The sequence below is a fragment of the Erythrolamprus reginae genome, chromosome 3 (assembly GCF_031021105.1).
Source record: "Erythrolamprus reginae isolate rEryReg1 chromosome 3, rEryReg1.hap1, whole genome shotgun sequence".
Lineage (NCBI taxonomy): Eukaryota > Metazoa > Chordata > Lepidosauria > Squamata > Dipsadidae > Erythrolamprus > Erythrolamprus reginae.
This window is the reverse complement of record NC_091952.1, coordinates 215,758,896-215,774,963: the sequence shown is the minus strand read 5'-3', so window position 1 is coordinate 215,774,963 and position 16,068 is coordinate 215,758,896. Positions and strand designations below refer to the sequence as shown.

At 40.4% G+C, this 16,068-nt stretch overlaps 1 protein-coding gene across 4 annotated transcripts in view; it reads right to left on the bottom strand.

Annotated features, from left to right (window-relative positions):
- Positions 1-16,068, bottom strand: part of C3H8orf34 (chromosome 3 C8orf34 homolog) — an 86,460-nt gene that overhangs the window by 56,626 nt on the left and 13,766 nt on the right. For 3 of the 4 annotated variants that reach the window (XM_070747892.1, XM_070747893.1, XM_070747894.1), the window contains exons 2-4: positions 7,201-7,348; positions 3,976-4,107; positions 2,130-2,258 (exon numbers count right to left, since the gene is read on the bottom strand). In XM_070747892.1, the coding sequence (XP_070603993.1) occupies positions 2,130-2,258; positions 3,976-4,107; positions 7,201-7,348 (409 nt within the window). Of the gene's footprint in view, positions 1-2,129; positions 2,259-3,975; positions 4,108-6,900; positions 6,977-7,200; positions 7,349-16,068 lie in introns of those variants that run through there. The other variant, XM_070747895.1, reaches the window with a different exon arrangement.

The following is a 16,068-nucleotide window of genomic DNA, read 5'->3' as shown; positions in this document are numbered from 1 at the left end:
CATATGATCTTCCCCCAAGTTTTAAATCTCTGTTATTTGTCCTTTAGAAGATTTCAATTATTCCTGATTTCTCAATTTTCAAGTCACTCTGTGTTTATTTGGTTGCACAGTGTTCTGTCTTTGATTTCTACGATCAAGCACTTTAATTTCATAGACCAGTTTTAGGTCTGGCTAACAAGGACATGCTGGTTTGCTTCTTCTGGTTCCTCTCTCAGACATATCCACCAAATCAATCTGCTTGTTATTAACATACCATCTCCTTATTCTAATTCACTGAACAAACACTTTGAATGTATGTATTAGAAACTATGAAACACAGACCCTTATAATTGTTTTTAGTTTGTTTTTATTTAAAATAAATGTTCATTTAATTATTTAAATTAAATATTTATTTTGAAAAATATGAGTTCAGAGTGGGATTTCCATTGACCCACAGTTCAAATAACTGGTATGATAGCTTTAATAAAGGAAAGAGATTAAGTGCAGAGTCAATTAAACTCTCTGTGTTAGTACAATATTATTCCCTGATGTACTATAGAAAGCCTATTCAGATGGCACTTCTCTAAAATATATTACAGCATATTTTTCTAGAGGGAAAAAGGAAGAAGAGACCATAAGTGCTACAGAGTTCTATAAAGAACACTTAACAATTGTGCTATCTTTAAAACCTTCCCCTATTAATGGACACTCCCTGCTTTGATAACTGTATTTACTGGAACATTTTCCTACTAACAGTTAATTTCCATTTTTATGCTTCTTCGACTTTATTTGCAAGATTCACATAATGTGTCTCTTAAAATGAAAGAACCATTACTTCTAGAAGCCATCTGAGATTCAACTAAATGCAGGTAAGTTTAACGTAACTTGGGTAATTTTTATCGCAATAGCAGAAAAGACATAAGGTGCTTGCTATATTCCCTTCTGCCATGATATTTCAAAATGTATGTTCCTCAGATGGTATCCGCTTTACTGGGAACAAAAGGCTGATGTTGATGTACTTTTCTGAAATGCCACCAGATGGCCTTATTAAAGACTGGATGTTCTAAAATCTGTTGAATTAACAGTACAGTTACTGTAGGATCATTTTTCTTTTTTCTCTTTCAAACTGATTCTAGTCTATGAAAGTAAAATGGATCATCGCTGTTTGACTGTATATTACCGTACTTCTGATGCATTCATTTTAGGAATGATTTAGTCTACATCCAAAAAAACTGTCAAAATATATAAATAAAATAAGCAGCATTATATTCGTAGGGAATTTCTTTAGTATAACTGTTTAGGACAGTGATGGAAAAACCTTTTTTCCTTGTGTGCTGAAAAGGCGTGGGTGTGTGCTACCACGCAGCCAAAACAGCTCGTGTTCCAGAAGATTTGGCTCCTTGTACCACCTGTACTCAAAGCACCCCTGAATGAAAAATAGCAGAGCTATTGATTTATTTATAATTTGTATGCTAAAGTGAATGAAAAATAAATCCCTGTATCAGTAAAGGCTCAAATGAGATTCTAGCAAAGCCAAAATAAGCTATATAGAATTTGCCCCCTATTTTGGTGCAATATATGGATATGGAAAAGGACTACATTGGTGACACTAATACAAAACTATGGTTCTATATATCATTATGGAATATGGCTCACATTCATATGAAAAAGTATTAATACTGTACCCTTGTGGCAATCAAAACACATGGAAGATATAATTGCTACTGTAAAGCAATAACTTAATATGAAAAGTTGAAGATATTTAAAAAATGGTATTATTTTGACCCTTATTGCAAGAATTCCTGTAACATTATACTGGCATAGTGCTCTGGAAAAGTTCAAAGAAAGGTCCCTTCCAACTTAAATAACTAACTAACCAAATAAATAAATAAATAAATATTTAAAATTTTCATTTAAAAAATGAAGTTCAAACCATCTTTTGAGTATCATCTAATGTCCTTTAAACTGTGGAGAGAAATATTCAGATTTAGTCCTGTTACTATGTGTATCTCACACCATTGGTAGTATCTTTAAGATTATTTTAATGAAACACTTGCTAAATGTGCATTGCCTTCATCAAAGTTATTTCTAATCTTTATGACATAGGAATATGCTTCTTCAGTACATGCTTGATGTGTTAATCAACTTACTTTGAGAAAGATTTTCGAGAGCTTTGCCAAGTTTCTTACTTTCTTGAAGGATATGATTTAATTCATCAAAATCACGATGCTCTGACTTTGGCTTCCAATCCCATTTTAGGTGTCCTACTGACCGTGGCACTAAATAAAATAAAGCACAATTTCTGGTTATAAATATCTGGGGGGAAATATGTCTTCCACATGTGCTAAACTATCTTTCCAGTGCTCACTCACATGTTCCTTTATCAATATCTCAGAACTGAAATTAAAATTTGTAGCTTTGTTTCCATAGAAACCGGTTTTCACATCTTTCTGAGCATGAAATCATTTCTAAACATGCTGAACTTAAATAATTAAAACTCAATCTTTCTAATTATGTTACAGCAAAAATTGAAGTATGTCATCTTTTCAGAAAGTCTTCTTGTCTTCTTGTGGAAAGTCTTCTTGTGGAAAGTCTTCTTGTGGAAAAAACACTCCAAGGGAGTTAATTCTTAAAAGAAATAAGAATTTTACATACTGTATATTAGGAAGCAAATTTTAACCATAATATTTATTTTTATCCCTGAAATCTGAAATGAAATATTGCAATGCTCTTAATATTTAGATGTCATTTCAAGATTCCCCATTATGTTCTTCCCTTCTCCAATTCAGTATTAAGTCCCTCCCACGCCCCCCCAGATGAATAGCATTCGGTAATTACTGAGTATTGTAATCCTCCTTGGCTTGTTTGGAAATTGTTAAATTAAAAAACCAAACAAAAATATGTTTTATAGACAGAATGCAAATAAATAAAATTATGGTTTATTCCCTAATATTTTGTCTAGATCCGTGTAACATTCTTCTTAGTTGCTGATTTCATCAGTATGTAATGGTTCATAGGAGTTTTCATCATTAAAATATGATGAAATAAATGATGTGGGATTACTGGAACAATAGTAGTCTTTTTTATTTCCTTCTCTGATTGGAAATTACTTTGGCTTTCTCCTTCCTTTTCATTAACTCAGCAAAATAAAAGTCCTAGAAAATGTGATATGAAAACCCATGGAATAGGTCTTCCCACCTTTAATGCTTAACTGGGACGACAATGATATAAAGTTTAGAAGATCCTGATTGATGAGATAAGAGCCCATCAAGTAGTATTCTTTTGACTTATAATTGCCAAGCACTTCTAGACAAGCTCATAAATATGGACAAGATAGCAATAGATCATATCTATTACTGATACTTTCTGTCTGCTAGTATTCGATTATGATGCCTGAGATTATAGAGACACTAAAATAGCCATTGACAGCCTGTTTCCACCATGAATTTGTTAAATCATTTACATCCACTTCTCTGATGCAGAATATTCAACAGTTCAAGAAATATTTTCCTTTATTTCTCCTAAATCTCTCATACCTTTGTAAATGGGGAGGGGGGAGAGGGAGAGATTCTATCACTTGAAATCCACAAGTCTTAAAGTTGCTAAGATTGGAGAACTCTGCTCTAAAGGCAAAGAAGAGGCTGACTTCAGTTGATTTTGAAATTTGAAAAATTACAGTATGTCTACACAAATGCATTATCTCATACATATCCAAATGAATATGTATCATATGAATCCTGCAGTCTCTGCATATTGATTAGACAGGCAATAATATTTTAACCACACTTTGTCATAAGCAATAGAATTGTATTATTATTCTACATGATTCAGACCGCTGTAAATCACAAGGTAGAGCAGCTATACATTTATTAAATGTATAGCTTTTAATAAATTTAAAAATTAAGTTTATAGATAGCCCCGGTGAAAGATGAAAATCAAAACATCAGTATAGAAACGGGGGCAAAAAATCACAAACTATATTTAATACTTTCTTACATGATTTAGATTCTGGTGATGGAGGAGAAATACTGGATACTGCAAGGTCACTTTTTGATTTTTTAGGCTTCTTTGCATTTGTCTTCCAGGGTTTATCATAACTTCTGATATCCCTTCTGACTCCCTTATGTTCTGATAGAAAATATATTTGGTTAATTTTTTTCCAAACATAAAGAAATCATAACTCCACAAATAAAATTATTATAATAATAATAATTATACAGAGCTGTTTAATGTCATTATTATTATTATTATTATTATTTATTAGATTTGTATGCCGCCCCTCTCCGTAGACTCGGGGCAGCTCACAACAACAATAAAACAATATATAACAAATCTAATAATTTAAAAGTCACTAAAAACCCCTTATTAAAAAGCACAAAACATACACACAAACATACCATGCATAAACTGTATGGGCTCGGGGGAGATCTCTCAATTCCCCCATGCCTGACGGCAGAGGTGGGTTTTAAGGAGTTTACAAAAGGCAAGGAGGAGGGGAAATTCTAATCTCCGGGGGTTCCAGAGGGTCGGGGCCACCACAGAGAAGGCTCTTCCCCTGGGTCCCCCCAAATGACATTGTTTAGTCAACGGGACCTGGAGAAGGCCAACTCTGTGGGACCTAACCGGTCACTAGGATTCGTGCGGCAGAAGGAGATATTCTGGTCCGCTGCCATGAAGGGCTTTATAGGTCATAACCAACACTTTGAATTGTGACTAGAAACTTATCGGCAACCAATGCAGAATGCGGAGTGTTGGTGTAACATGGCCATACCTAGGGAAGCCCATGATTGCTCTCGCAGCTGTATTCTGCACAATAGGAAGTTTCCGAACATTCTTCAGAGGAAGCCCCATGTAGAGAGCATTACAGTAGTCGAACCTCGAGGTGATGAGGGCATGAGTGACTGTGAGCAGTGAGTCCCAGTCCAGATAGGGCCGCAACTGGTGCACCAGGCGTACCTGGACAAACGCCACCTCGCCACAGTTGAAAGATGGTTCTCTAATGTAACCTGTGGATCGAGGAGGACGCCCAAGTTGCGGACTCTCTCTGAGGGGGTCAACAATACCCCCCCAGGGTTATGGATGGACAGATGGAATTATCCCTGGGAGGCACAGGGACCATAGCCATTCTGTCTTATCAGGGTTGAGTTTGAGTCTGTTGACACCCATCCAGACCCTAACAGCCTCCAGGCACCAGCATATCACTTCAACTGCTTCGTTGACTGGGCATGGGGTGGAGATTACAGCTGGGTATCCTCAGCATACTGATGATACCTCACCCCATGCCCCTGGATGATCTCACCCAGTGGTTTCATGTAGATATTGAATAGCAGGGGGGGAAAGGACCGACCCCTGAGGCACAGGGAGTAACCTAGAAGTTGACCTCTGACCCCCCACTAACACCGACTGCGACCAACCAGAGAGGTAGGAGGAGAACCACTGAAGAACAGTGCCTCCCACTCCCAACCCCTCCAGCCAGCACAGAAGGATACCATGGTCGATGGTATCGAAAGCTGCTGAGGGGTCAAGAAGCACCAGGAGAGGATAAACCCCTGTCCCCGGCCTGCCAGAGATCATCCATCAACGCGACCAAAGCAGTTTCCATGCTGTAGCCAGGCCTGAAACCCGACTGTTGAGGGCCTACATAATCGGCTTCTTTCAAGGACCGCTGGAGCTGGAGCGCCACCACCTTCTCAACAACCTTCCCCATAAAGGGAAGGTTGGAGACAGGATGGTAGTTATTAAGCATGGCTGGGTCCAGGGAAGGCTTCTTGAGGAGGGGGCGCACAAGTGCCTCATTATAAGGAGCCCCCTCCCCAAAGAAGCATTGACAATCTCCTCGACCCAGCTCCGTGTAACCTCCCTGCTGGCCGAGACCAGTCAGGAGGGACACTGGTCCGGCAGACAGGTGGTGGAGCTCACAGCTCCAATGGCCTTGTCCACTTCATCAGGACAGGCCCCAGTCACCTCGACTGACTCGTTGTCAATCAACTCTGTTATCCAATCGGAGTCAAGGTCCGCCTGGATCCGAGCGACTTTATCAGCAAAAAATGTGTTAAAGTCCTCGGCACTACTCTGTAAGGGCTCCTCAACTCCCCCCCTGGTTAAGAAGGGACCCTAAACAGAGCAGCCAGGTGAGATTCTGCTGATGCAATCAAGGCGGCATGATACGCGCATCTTGCCACCTTGAGCGCCACTTTGTAAGTCTTAATATGAGCTCTTACAAGTATTCGGTCAGATTCGGACTTACTCTTCCTCAATCGCTTCTCTAGATGTCTCTTCTGGCGTTTCAACTCCCGGAGCTCCTCGTTGAACCATGGAGCTCTACGGGGTCTAGTGCCACAGAGAGGTCACAACAGCGCAATCCGGTCAAGAGCCTCTGTCGCAGCCTTATTCCAGGCCACGGCAAGAGACTCTGCCAAACTGTGGACAAGTGCATCTGGTATAACCCAAGCGCCCTTTGAAAGCCATCTGGGTCCATCAGGCATCTGGGGCGGAACCACCTAGTCATAACATTGCTATGAATAAATATTTTCATTCTACAAAATTATGACTCCCTTTTGATTTTCATTTATGTATGCCTTTGATAGATGTTTATGAAAAAAAATAAATCCCGTAGTTCAAAACTGCAGTTGCATAATAGCCTTTTTATAATCCAAAATATATTTAAGTATAGTAAAGAGACATGAAGGACACTTTTTGAACATAACCATGTAACCAAATAACCATGTAAATTGCTACTTCTTTAATGTCTTTGTTTATTAAAAATAACTTCATAGGTTTAAAAAATCCTTTAAAACGGGTAGAATGAAATACTGATCTATGTCTTTAGTTCATCACCATTATCAGATGGCCTGGACGGACTGGAAATTTACAATCTGGACCTTGAGAGGAATATTTAAAGAAGAATTTCTGTAAGTATACCTATTAATATGTGACAACTTCTTCTGACTTGGATTCCCAACTGAAGAACATTCAGATTGTATGGTTTCATTGCAACTTATTAACCAATTACTTAATGTGAAGATGTTAGGCTGAAATAAAGAGTACGGTACTTGATAAATCCAGGTAAATTTTGGGATAGGTAATTTAATAAATTTAATTTAATAAATTAAATGTGGACAGACACAAGTACTTTGGATATACAAAACATCTAGGCACAAACAGTGATCACAAATTTGTGTTGACTTAGAATCCCCAATGAACAATTCTTGTTCTACATACCTGAAGCTTCACTCTCCGCCCAGAGAGCAGCAGATCCAGACAAAGTTCTCTGAATGTGGCCATGGCTCCCTTGTTTGGACTGAAGATGGTCAATGAGAAATGGGATTGGATGATCAGGCGTCTCTGTTATTAGCTTGGTCATCAATTCCTTAAAAACATCAGATGAAGATGTGTCATATACATACAAGACGTTCATCTTGTTTCATTGAAAGTTTGAAATACACTGCTCAAAAAAATAAACGGAACACTCAAATAACACATAGTTCTGTACAAAGCACAACAGCATGTCGAATTGATTGTCAATCAGTGTTGCTTCCTAAGTGGACAGCTTGATTTCACAGAAGTTTGATTTACTTGGAGTTATATTGTGTTGTTTAAGCGTTCTCTTTATTTTTTTAAGCAGTGTATAATTAATCTTCTCATTAATCAAATCCTCCTTTAGACTTTTTTTGCAAAAAAAGGTAAAATATTTGAATGCCTGAAAGATTATGAAAAAACTATGTACTGTATTATTAAAACCAGCCTCAAAGAGCACAAAACTGCCAAAGAAAAACTGAATCAGAAGTGCAGAATTCTGATCTACGTAATTTATTTTCCATTTTAAAATAAAAGCAAAAAACTAAGAATGCTTGTCCTTTAACCATATGAAAAATCTAGAAAAGGTTATTCAATTGGCAGAAAAGATTAGCTGGATTCAGTATATTCTTTGTTTAAATATGGTTTGTTGAGTAAGTTTCATAGAGCAGAAAATCATAAACCATGGTTTAAAGCCCACTTTGATCAGAATGAATCATTGCACACTACAGCCATGCACTTGGTGTACATCCAGTTAATAATTCAACTTGCTTGGTTTATGTATAGATTATTTTTATTATTATTCTTTTCCATATTTTTTGAAATCAATCAATAAAATGTTCAAGGAAATCATTTACTCTTTAATAGGTATCTGAGAACTTCAGCTCCTAGCATAGAAAAGACTTAATTCTTTGCATGTAAGTTAATTATTCCAGATAATTACGTAATCTTCTCTTTTATTGCAGTACAGTGGTGCCTCTACTTAAGAACACCTGTACTTAAGAACTTTTCTAGATAAGAACTAGGTGTTTAATATTTTTTTGCCTCTACTTAAGAACCATTTTCTACTTAAGAACTCTTGTGTGCCTTGAAAAAGTTCCCAGGAAATTTGAGAGCAGCATTCCCCCTTTAATCCTGACCATCTGGGCTGCCAGAGGAGCCTTTTGGTGATGCTTAAGGAGGCTTTGGCAGTGCAGAGCAAATGAAGCATTTTCCTTTCTCTGGGCGCTTGGACAGAGAATAAACCTCTGCCAGCGCCCAGAGAAAAGAAACGCTCCCTTCGCTATGGGCAGCCGAGGAGTCACCACAGCAAAGGAAAGGCATCGGCTACATAGCGGGCGAGCGAGCGAGCAAGAGGAGAGGGGAGCACTTCAGCCTGGGAAGGAAGAGGAAACAGGTAGCAGCAGCAACAGCCAGTGTATGGGTGGCAGTGTATGTGAAGCAGTCTCGTACTGGGTTTATTGGAGGTGCGTGCTCCTCCCCCTCGCCGCCTCAGAGTCCCTCTCTTTTTTTTTTAAGCCTTAAAGTTTTGGATTTTTTTGATCCACCTCACCTCACTTTCTTCCTTCGGCAGCACCTCTCTTCCTCTTCTTCTTCCTCCTCCTCTTCCCACCCAAATTCTGAGCTTTTATTTCTTTCCTAATGGGTTTGCACACATTATTTGCTTTTACATTGATTCTTATGGGAAAAATTGCTTCTACTTAAGAGCGTTTCTGTTCTACCGGGCTCTCTGGTATGAGCCTCCTGAAAATTCAAGGGTACGAATTTCAGACACACACACGTTTGAAAATTCAAAACAATGTTCTTTATCACAAAATTCAAAAGAAACAAAGCACCCTTTTTGTATTGCAAAGAGCACTCATCCCAAAACAACCTGGTAGTCTATACAATCCTCTTAATCATTACTTAAGTACTTAGCTAGCAGCTGTGAAGAAACGTCACAGCCCTCCTTCTTCCAACGAAGTGAGATACACACACTTTGCTCTGCTTTGGTTTCAAAGCCGTGAAAAATCAACAAACAAAGTCCAGAAAACAGCAAAGCACGGTCCTGAAGAACTGCGATCAGATAATCTTCCACAACGGCCAAACCCACACGCTGCTATTTATATCAAAAGCTCTAATTAGTGGAGCCCCACCCAAACAGAGGTGGCCTCTCTTATCTCCTGTAATATGTCCTCAATTGGTCTCTTCTACGCATAACTCTGCGCCTGCGTGGCTCCAAGACTTCCACATCCGAATCAACCGAAGATAATGGAGATTGGCTTCCTGGGCTGTGTGCCAAGCCCCCTCTTCCAAGTCACCCCCACCTTCTTCTTCGTCCGAGGAAACTGCACTACCTGCCTCTGTTGGCACTAAAACAGGCCTATGACATGTTGATGTTTCCCCTGCATCCACCTCCACATTCCTTGGGGCAGGAGCTGGGCCAGAGCCAACCACAACAGTTTCTACTTAAGAACCTGGTTACGGAATGAATTAAGTTCGTAAGTATAGGTACCATTGTATTTCTACATGCTTGTGCAAACACACACCCACCAATTTTCCTTATCTACACTGACCAATACTGCAGATCATTATATTTTGTCCATAAGGCATAATATTATATTATGATTATTAGTCTTTTCTACCTGCCTTTGTGGCCTTTATGAAAATGGGAAGAACAGCATTTATCTTTCTTCTCTTAGCTTAATAAATTATATAATTCTTTTTAAAGGATAGGGTAGTTCTGCCTTCCAGAGAGCCCCCCAAGAAAACCCTGCGACATATATAGAAACTAGCCTTGAGACTAACCATCAGCTTTGAGCGGACAATGCAGCATGATCAGCAAGAATAGACAAAGGAATGGATAAGATAGAGAAAAGAGTAGGTCAGTAATGCTGGATGACTTGAGATGAATTTATGAACAACATCCAGGGCAGTTATAATATGCACACCATTGTAACACCTGCAGTGCTTCCTAGAAGTAAACATGCAACCTAGAAACATGATATTTCATCTACACTATTCACAATTAATTGAAAAGAAAAGTGATTCAACTGTTTCAGACAGTTCTTCCATTTCTATTTTTCCTAATATCACATTTCCCCCATAATTAGACTGACAGGTAACTTCCCTTTAACAAGATCTTGAAATAGATTTCTAAACATTCAACTTCTGAAATTGTGCAGTGAAAACAAATGTCTATTAGTACAGAAAGTTTTGCTAGTATTTCATTGAATTAAGTATTTCATATCTGACCCTGTATGCAAACCAATATGCCAGACAGGCTGTCCATGAAGTACACTTCATTTTATTTTATTTATTTTTATTTTTATATAAATAAATTATTACTTGTTTGTCACAGAGTCAGCCAAATGTTTGGACGAGATTTAGCATTTCTGATTACCTATTGAGTCCTTCCCAAAGACCTGAGATAGGCAGATGATATTCTTCAATGATGTTAAAGGTATTGTCGCAGGATATAAGCTGTTCCAAGAAAAACTACTTTTGCAATTGACAGATGGTGATTTTGTAAATGCTGAAAGTTTACAAGTGGTGATCTAACTGTTTGGGGAGTTCATCTAAGGCACCTAACACTGTTGGTACCACCTTTGCCTTCTTTTGTCACAGTCACTCTATTTCTATTTGGAGGTCTTTGTATTTTGTGATTGCTTAGGAAAGCAACCAGGTATTCAAAGCATTTCAGAAAGTTGCATATCTCTAATAAAATCAATCTAAAATATGTTAAGAACTTTCTTTCTCTCTTAGTCCCTAAAACATCCCAGGAATATCTCCAGTATCAGCTTCAGGTGCATTGGTTGCAACTGTTTTCTGACCATCTAAAATGGTATTTTTAGACTAAAGGAGCAATGTGAAGATTCTGGCTTCAATGTATTTCTAAAAGCCATTACCTCGGTATCCTGCAGGCCCAGAGTTTTGCTCTAAAAATTATTTCAGATGCTTTCAAAGTGCTAAATGAAAGAAAAATTAAAATGCAAATGGTTCAGAATTGAATTTCACATAGAAATAAAACCTCATTAATTGTACAATAAGACAACCACTATCAGTTCAGGAAAAAAAACCTGCAGTCTTCCCAATAAGCATGTCCTTCAGTTCCATTTTCCTAAGGTTAAAACAAAACAAAACAGACCCTTTAACAATTCAGCAAGTAATAGACAGGGCCAAAAAAAGACACTGTAGAACTAAAATGTTCTACATTTCATCTGTCAATTTCATGCCTTCTACTCCTAAATGTTTGTCAAACTATGCTTGGATCAAAAAGTTTAAACATTCCTGGTCAAACTGAATATTCTAATGTATCATTGAAACATTTAATGTCAATGGTGATGCCTAAATTTTTATATAAAATACTGTATGTGTAATTTATAGCTGCAGCTGGCTTGTCTGGTAGCACCTTGCAAGGGCCCCTTTCCAGGGTTACAAGAGAAGATGGCCAATGGTTTTGAAAGCGGAAGAGGGCTCTACGTCCCAACGGTAGATAAAGCAGCAAAGCCATCTTCTGGAAGGGAAACTGACTGCAAATCTCCACTGCCTCCTGGCTATATCCATCATTGGAAAAGGCTTCGGGAGTAAAACTTGTGGCAAAATCCGGAGCCAGGAAGTAGTTCGTGACTATGTACAGCCACATTCTGAAAACTCCTGCAACTTGGCTGGAACCAATCATATTGGCTTTGCCATTCCATTGGATTATTTCAGAGGCGTGGAGAGGGGTGATCTGCTGCTGGGGTACAGTCTATCCTCCATACAACCTACCCAGACCTCATGCTCTGGAGAGATTAATCCAGCTTTGCAGACAGCATTTTAGGAACTCTTTCCAAAGCATGATACCAGTCTTTTGAGACTAAAGAATGCCAATGAATGAATAGTTTATATCATAGCATTTCATTATTTGAACTGGTAATTTCAGTGATGAGATAAAAATATAAGGAGCCATTTCACACTGAATTAGAAAACTGATCGCCCTTGATCAGATTATCAATACTGGGATAAGTAACTTGGAAGCATCTACTTTTCTTTGGTAGCACTTGCAATAGTACTTAGACTTATATACCACTTAATAGTGGTTTACAGCTGTGTGTAAGTGGTTTACAAAGTCAAGATATAGTTCCCAACAATCTGGGTCTTCATTTTGCCAACTTCAGAAGCAGTGGTGGGTTGCTCCCGGTTCGGCCTGGTTCTGTGAACTGGTAGCGCCAGTGGCAGGAGGCTGTACCCAGCCGCCTGGGATGTTCTGCCTACCTACCTGAGATGCTTCTGCGCATGTGCAGAAGCTTCTGCTCATGCACAGAAGTTTAACGCACAAGCGTGTGCATGAACTGGTAGCAACAGATTTCAGAACCTACTACTGCTCAGAAGGATGGAAAGACCATATACAGTAGTCCCTCGCTATACCGCGCTTCACCTACTGCGGCTTCACTTCATCGCGGGTTTCTGAGGAAGTCAATCGGCAGATTTAGACAGCCCGCCGAACTCGATCGGCAGGTTTAAAAAAAAAAAAATATCTAAAATACTGTAAATACTGTATTTAAATACTGTATCTAAAATAAATACTGTGTGGGAAGGGTTTATAAACACTTAAAACAATGAAAACTTACCAAACAATTACAATATAAATACTTAAATAAGTACTATCAGTCGATAAATTCCCCATCGCGGATTTCACCTATCGCGGCCAGGTCTGGAACATAACACCAGCGATAGGTGAGGGACTACTGTAGTCCAACTATATTTTTCTCCTTATTATTTCCAACTTTGGCATTCCAGTCTCCAACCACAAGCAACACAAAGTTGTTCTTGATTGCAGATTGAGTTTGACTATAAAAAACCATCAACCTCTTCTTCTGACTCAGTGGTTGAAATATAAACCAGGATAATCATGATATTAAGGGTTTTTAATGAGGTCTAATTGATATTATTTATTGCATTGTACCATGTTATCCTTGCTGAATTCTTTACCACGAAAGCAATGCTGTTCCTTCTTGGGTTTTGTGCTCTAGTTAATAGAGAAAAATATATTCTGATTGAAAATGTTCAATGTCCAATTTCTTTAATTCACTAATCATAAGATTTAACCTGTTATGTATTTATTTCATCTTTTACTATGCTGAGTTTTCCCTTGTTTCCACCTTATGTTCCATGTTGCTCCATTAATTCTATTTTAGCTTCATTTTTTCCTTTTAGCATGGCAACATCAGCAACTAGAAATCCTGAAGGCTTTAATCAAAACACACCATAAATTCCATTATTACTCTGAAAGATCTTCAGCTATTCCTCATTAGCATGTTGAGTGCCATCTGACCTGATTGACCTATATCCAGCACTATATTATCAATCATTTTATATTGTCCACCTGTGTGGTTTTTTTTTACTAAAATACAGGAGTGGTTCACTGCCTTTTCCTGAACAGTATAAAACCATACCTTTGCCTACATAATCATGTTCTTCCAAAGTGTTTCTATCTCACAGTTGCCCGACATTCATCACTCATCCTTCCTAGGAATGCACAATACACACACACACACACACACTGAGGTAGTATAGTTGACTCCTTCAAATAGCAAAATATTTTCCTCATTGTTCACTACATTTTGTATAAGGGTAGACTTAAGGCTGACATGCATCCAAGCTACACTCTAATTCACCAAGTCTAAATTATGACCGTTGTCCATTAATGTAGAATATTTTTCCATTCCAACAGAAAAAAACAACTTTATATCCATATTCATGCCAGCTTCATTACAATGTGCCAATTACCTTTTGCATTCATATCTATGTCCCTTCAGAGTCACACTGAACATCTACAGTGCAATATGTATATTTTAAACCATCATTACAAAAGATGTTTCTTATATTGAAGAGATTCACAGATATGCACCAATGTTTTTCTTTATTTCTTTGGGTCTCTGATTTTCTAACACCATATTTTACATTTTTCATGTTAGCTGGACATCACGTTACTTCATATTTCCCACACCTTGTTCAGTTGTAAGATCTGGCGTTAGACTTCAAGGCCAGCCACTTGAACAAAGGAAAAAGAGATGGAATTGATGAACTAGCTTGTTCTAAAAATGTCTATAGCAGCCAATGAGCATATAATAATAATAATAATAATAATAATAATAATAATAATAATAATAATAATTTATTAGATTTGTATGCCTCCCTTCTCCGCAGACTTGGGGCGAAGAAAATATATCTAAGAAGAAAATATATATAATTAGAATTAGTGTGAGAACATTCTCAGACAGAACCTCAATGCAAGTCAAAGCTTAGGTAAGTGCTGCATACCAACCAGCTTTAAGGGGGGTGGGGACACCTGATTTTTTTTAAGGTAATGTAAGTTTCCAGGCAGAAGGGACCTGAAGTTATTCTTCCTGTATATTATTTTCCTTTAATATATTCCTCATCTAAGAATTTTTATTTCTGTCTGTAAAACATTCAATATTTTAACTCTTCTATATGTTCTTTGTTTCTTGTACCCTATGACTATCAGGGCCGCCGATAGGCCGGTACTACTGGGAGTGGCGTCACGGGCCCGGGAATGAGGGGGCCCGGTGCGCAGTACCGGCCCTCTCTTGCCGGCCGCCTGCCTCAGCAATGTAAAAGGTGCGCTCTCTGGCCCTTGCGAGGCAGGACTCGAAGCCCCGATGGAGCCTTTGGCAGCGCAGTCCTCCCGGTCCCGAAATAAAGTGTGCGACGAAGGTAGGAGTCCCTTCGGGGGGTGGCGACGCGGTATTGGGGAACAACTACAAGGCTTTTGGGCGGCTGGGCGCTCACCTCATCTGGGCCCGGGCCGGCACGTGAATATCGAAGGAGGCCGCTCACTCACCATATGCCGGGTGCCCAGGCCACTCCTGCCTCCAAAGCAGACCCGCCGGAGGGAGGGAAGAGAGTTGTGTGAGTGTGTGTGTGTGTGTGTGTGTGCGCGCGCGCGAGTGTGCAATTGCGGCGGGGCGACGGTTCCCCGTCGCGGGAGATTGCAGTGCGGGGGCTGCCCTGGGTTCCGGCCGCCCTTCCCTGCGCCCCCTGCCAGCCCGGCCCGTCCTCCGCTGACGGCGCTCCCAGATTCCTGCCCGCGGCCGAAGATTGGCTGTGCCGGGCGGGCCGGAGGGAGCGAGGAGCCGCCGCCGTTGCCGCTGCTTGGGCTGCAGGGCGGCGCATGCTGCCACGATGCCCCCAGCGGGCGGCGGGGGTGCGGGGCTGGCGGCGGGGGTGCGGGGCCGGCCGGGCTGGGGCGCGTCATCGTCGGGCCCCTCGGAGCGGACGGTGCTGGCCCGGGAGCGCTTCAAGGTGGTCTTTGCGCCGCTCATCTGCGAGCGGACGTGCCAGAAGGGCCGCTGCTGGGACAGCTGCAAGCCGGGCAGCAACATGACGCTCATCGGGGAGAATGGCCACGCCATGGACACCCTGACCGGCCCCGGCTTCTGCGTGGGTGAGCCAGTTGGGGGACCCGGGCCCGCCGGCCGTGGGCAGGGAGGGGGGAGGCTCCGGCCGGCCGCGGGGTGGAGTTTGGTGACCGTTGGTTGCCTTGGGGAGGGCGAGGGGAGGGAGGACTACAACGCCCATCGGTTGCCTTGGGGAGGGAGGGCTACAATGCCTTGGTCGGTTGCCTTGGAAGGGGGAGGGAGGACTGCAACGCCAATCATTTGTCTTAAAGGGAAGGATGAGGACTACAAGCCCATTGTTTGACTTGGAGAGGGAGGACTACAGCGCCCATCATTTGCTTTGGGGGGAGTGGGAGCTACAATGCCCATTGTTTGTCTTGAGGGGGAGTGAGGACTACAACACCCATTGTTT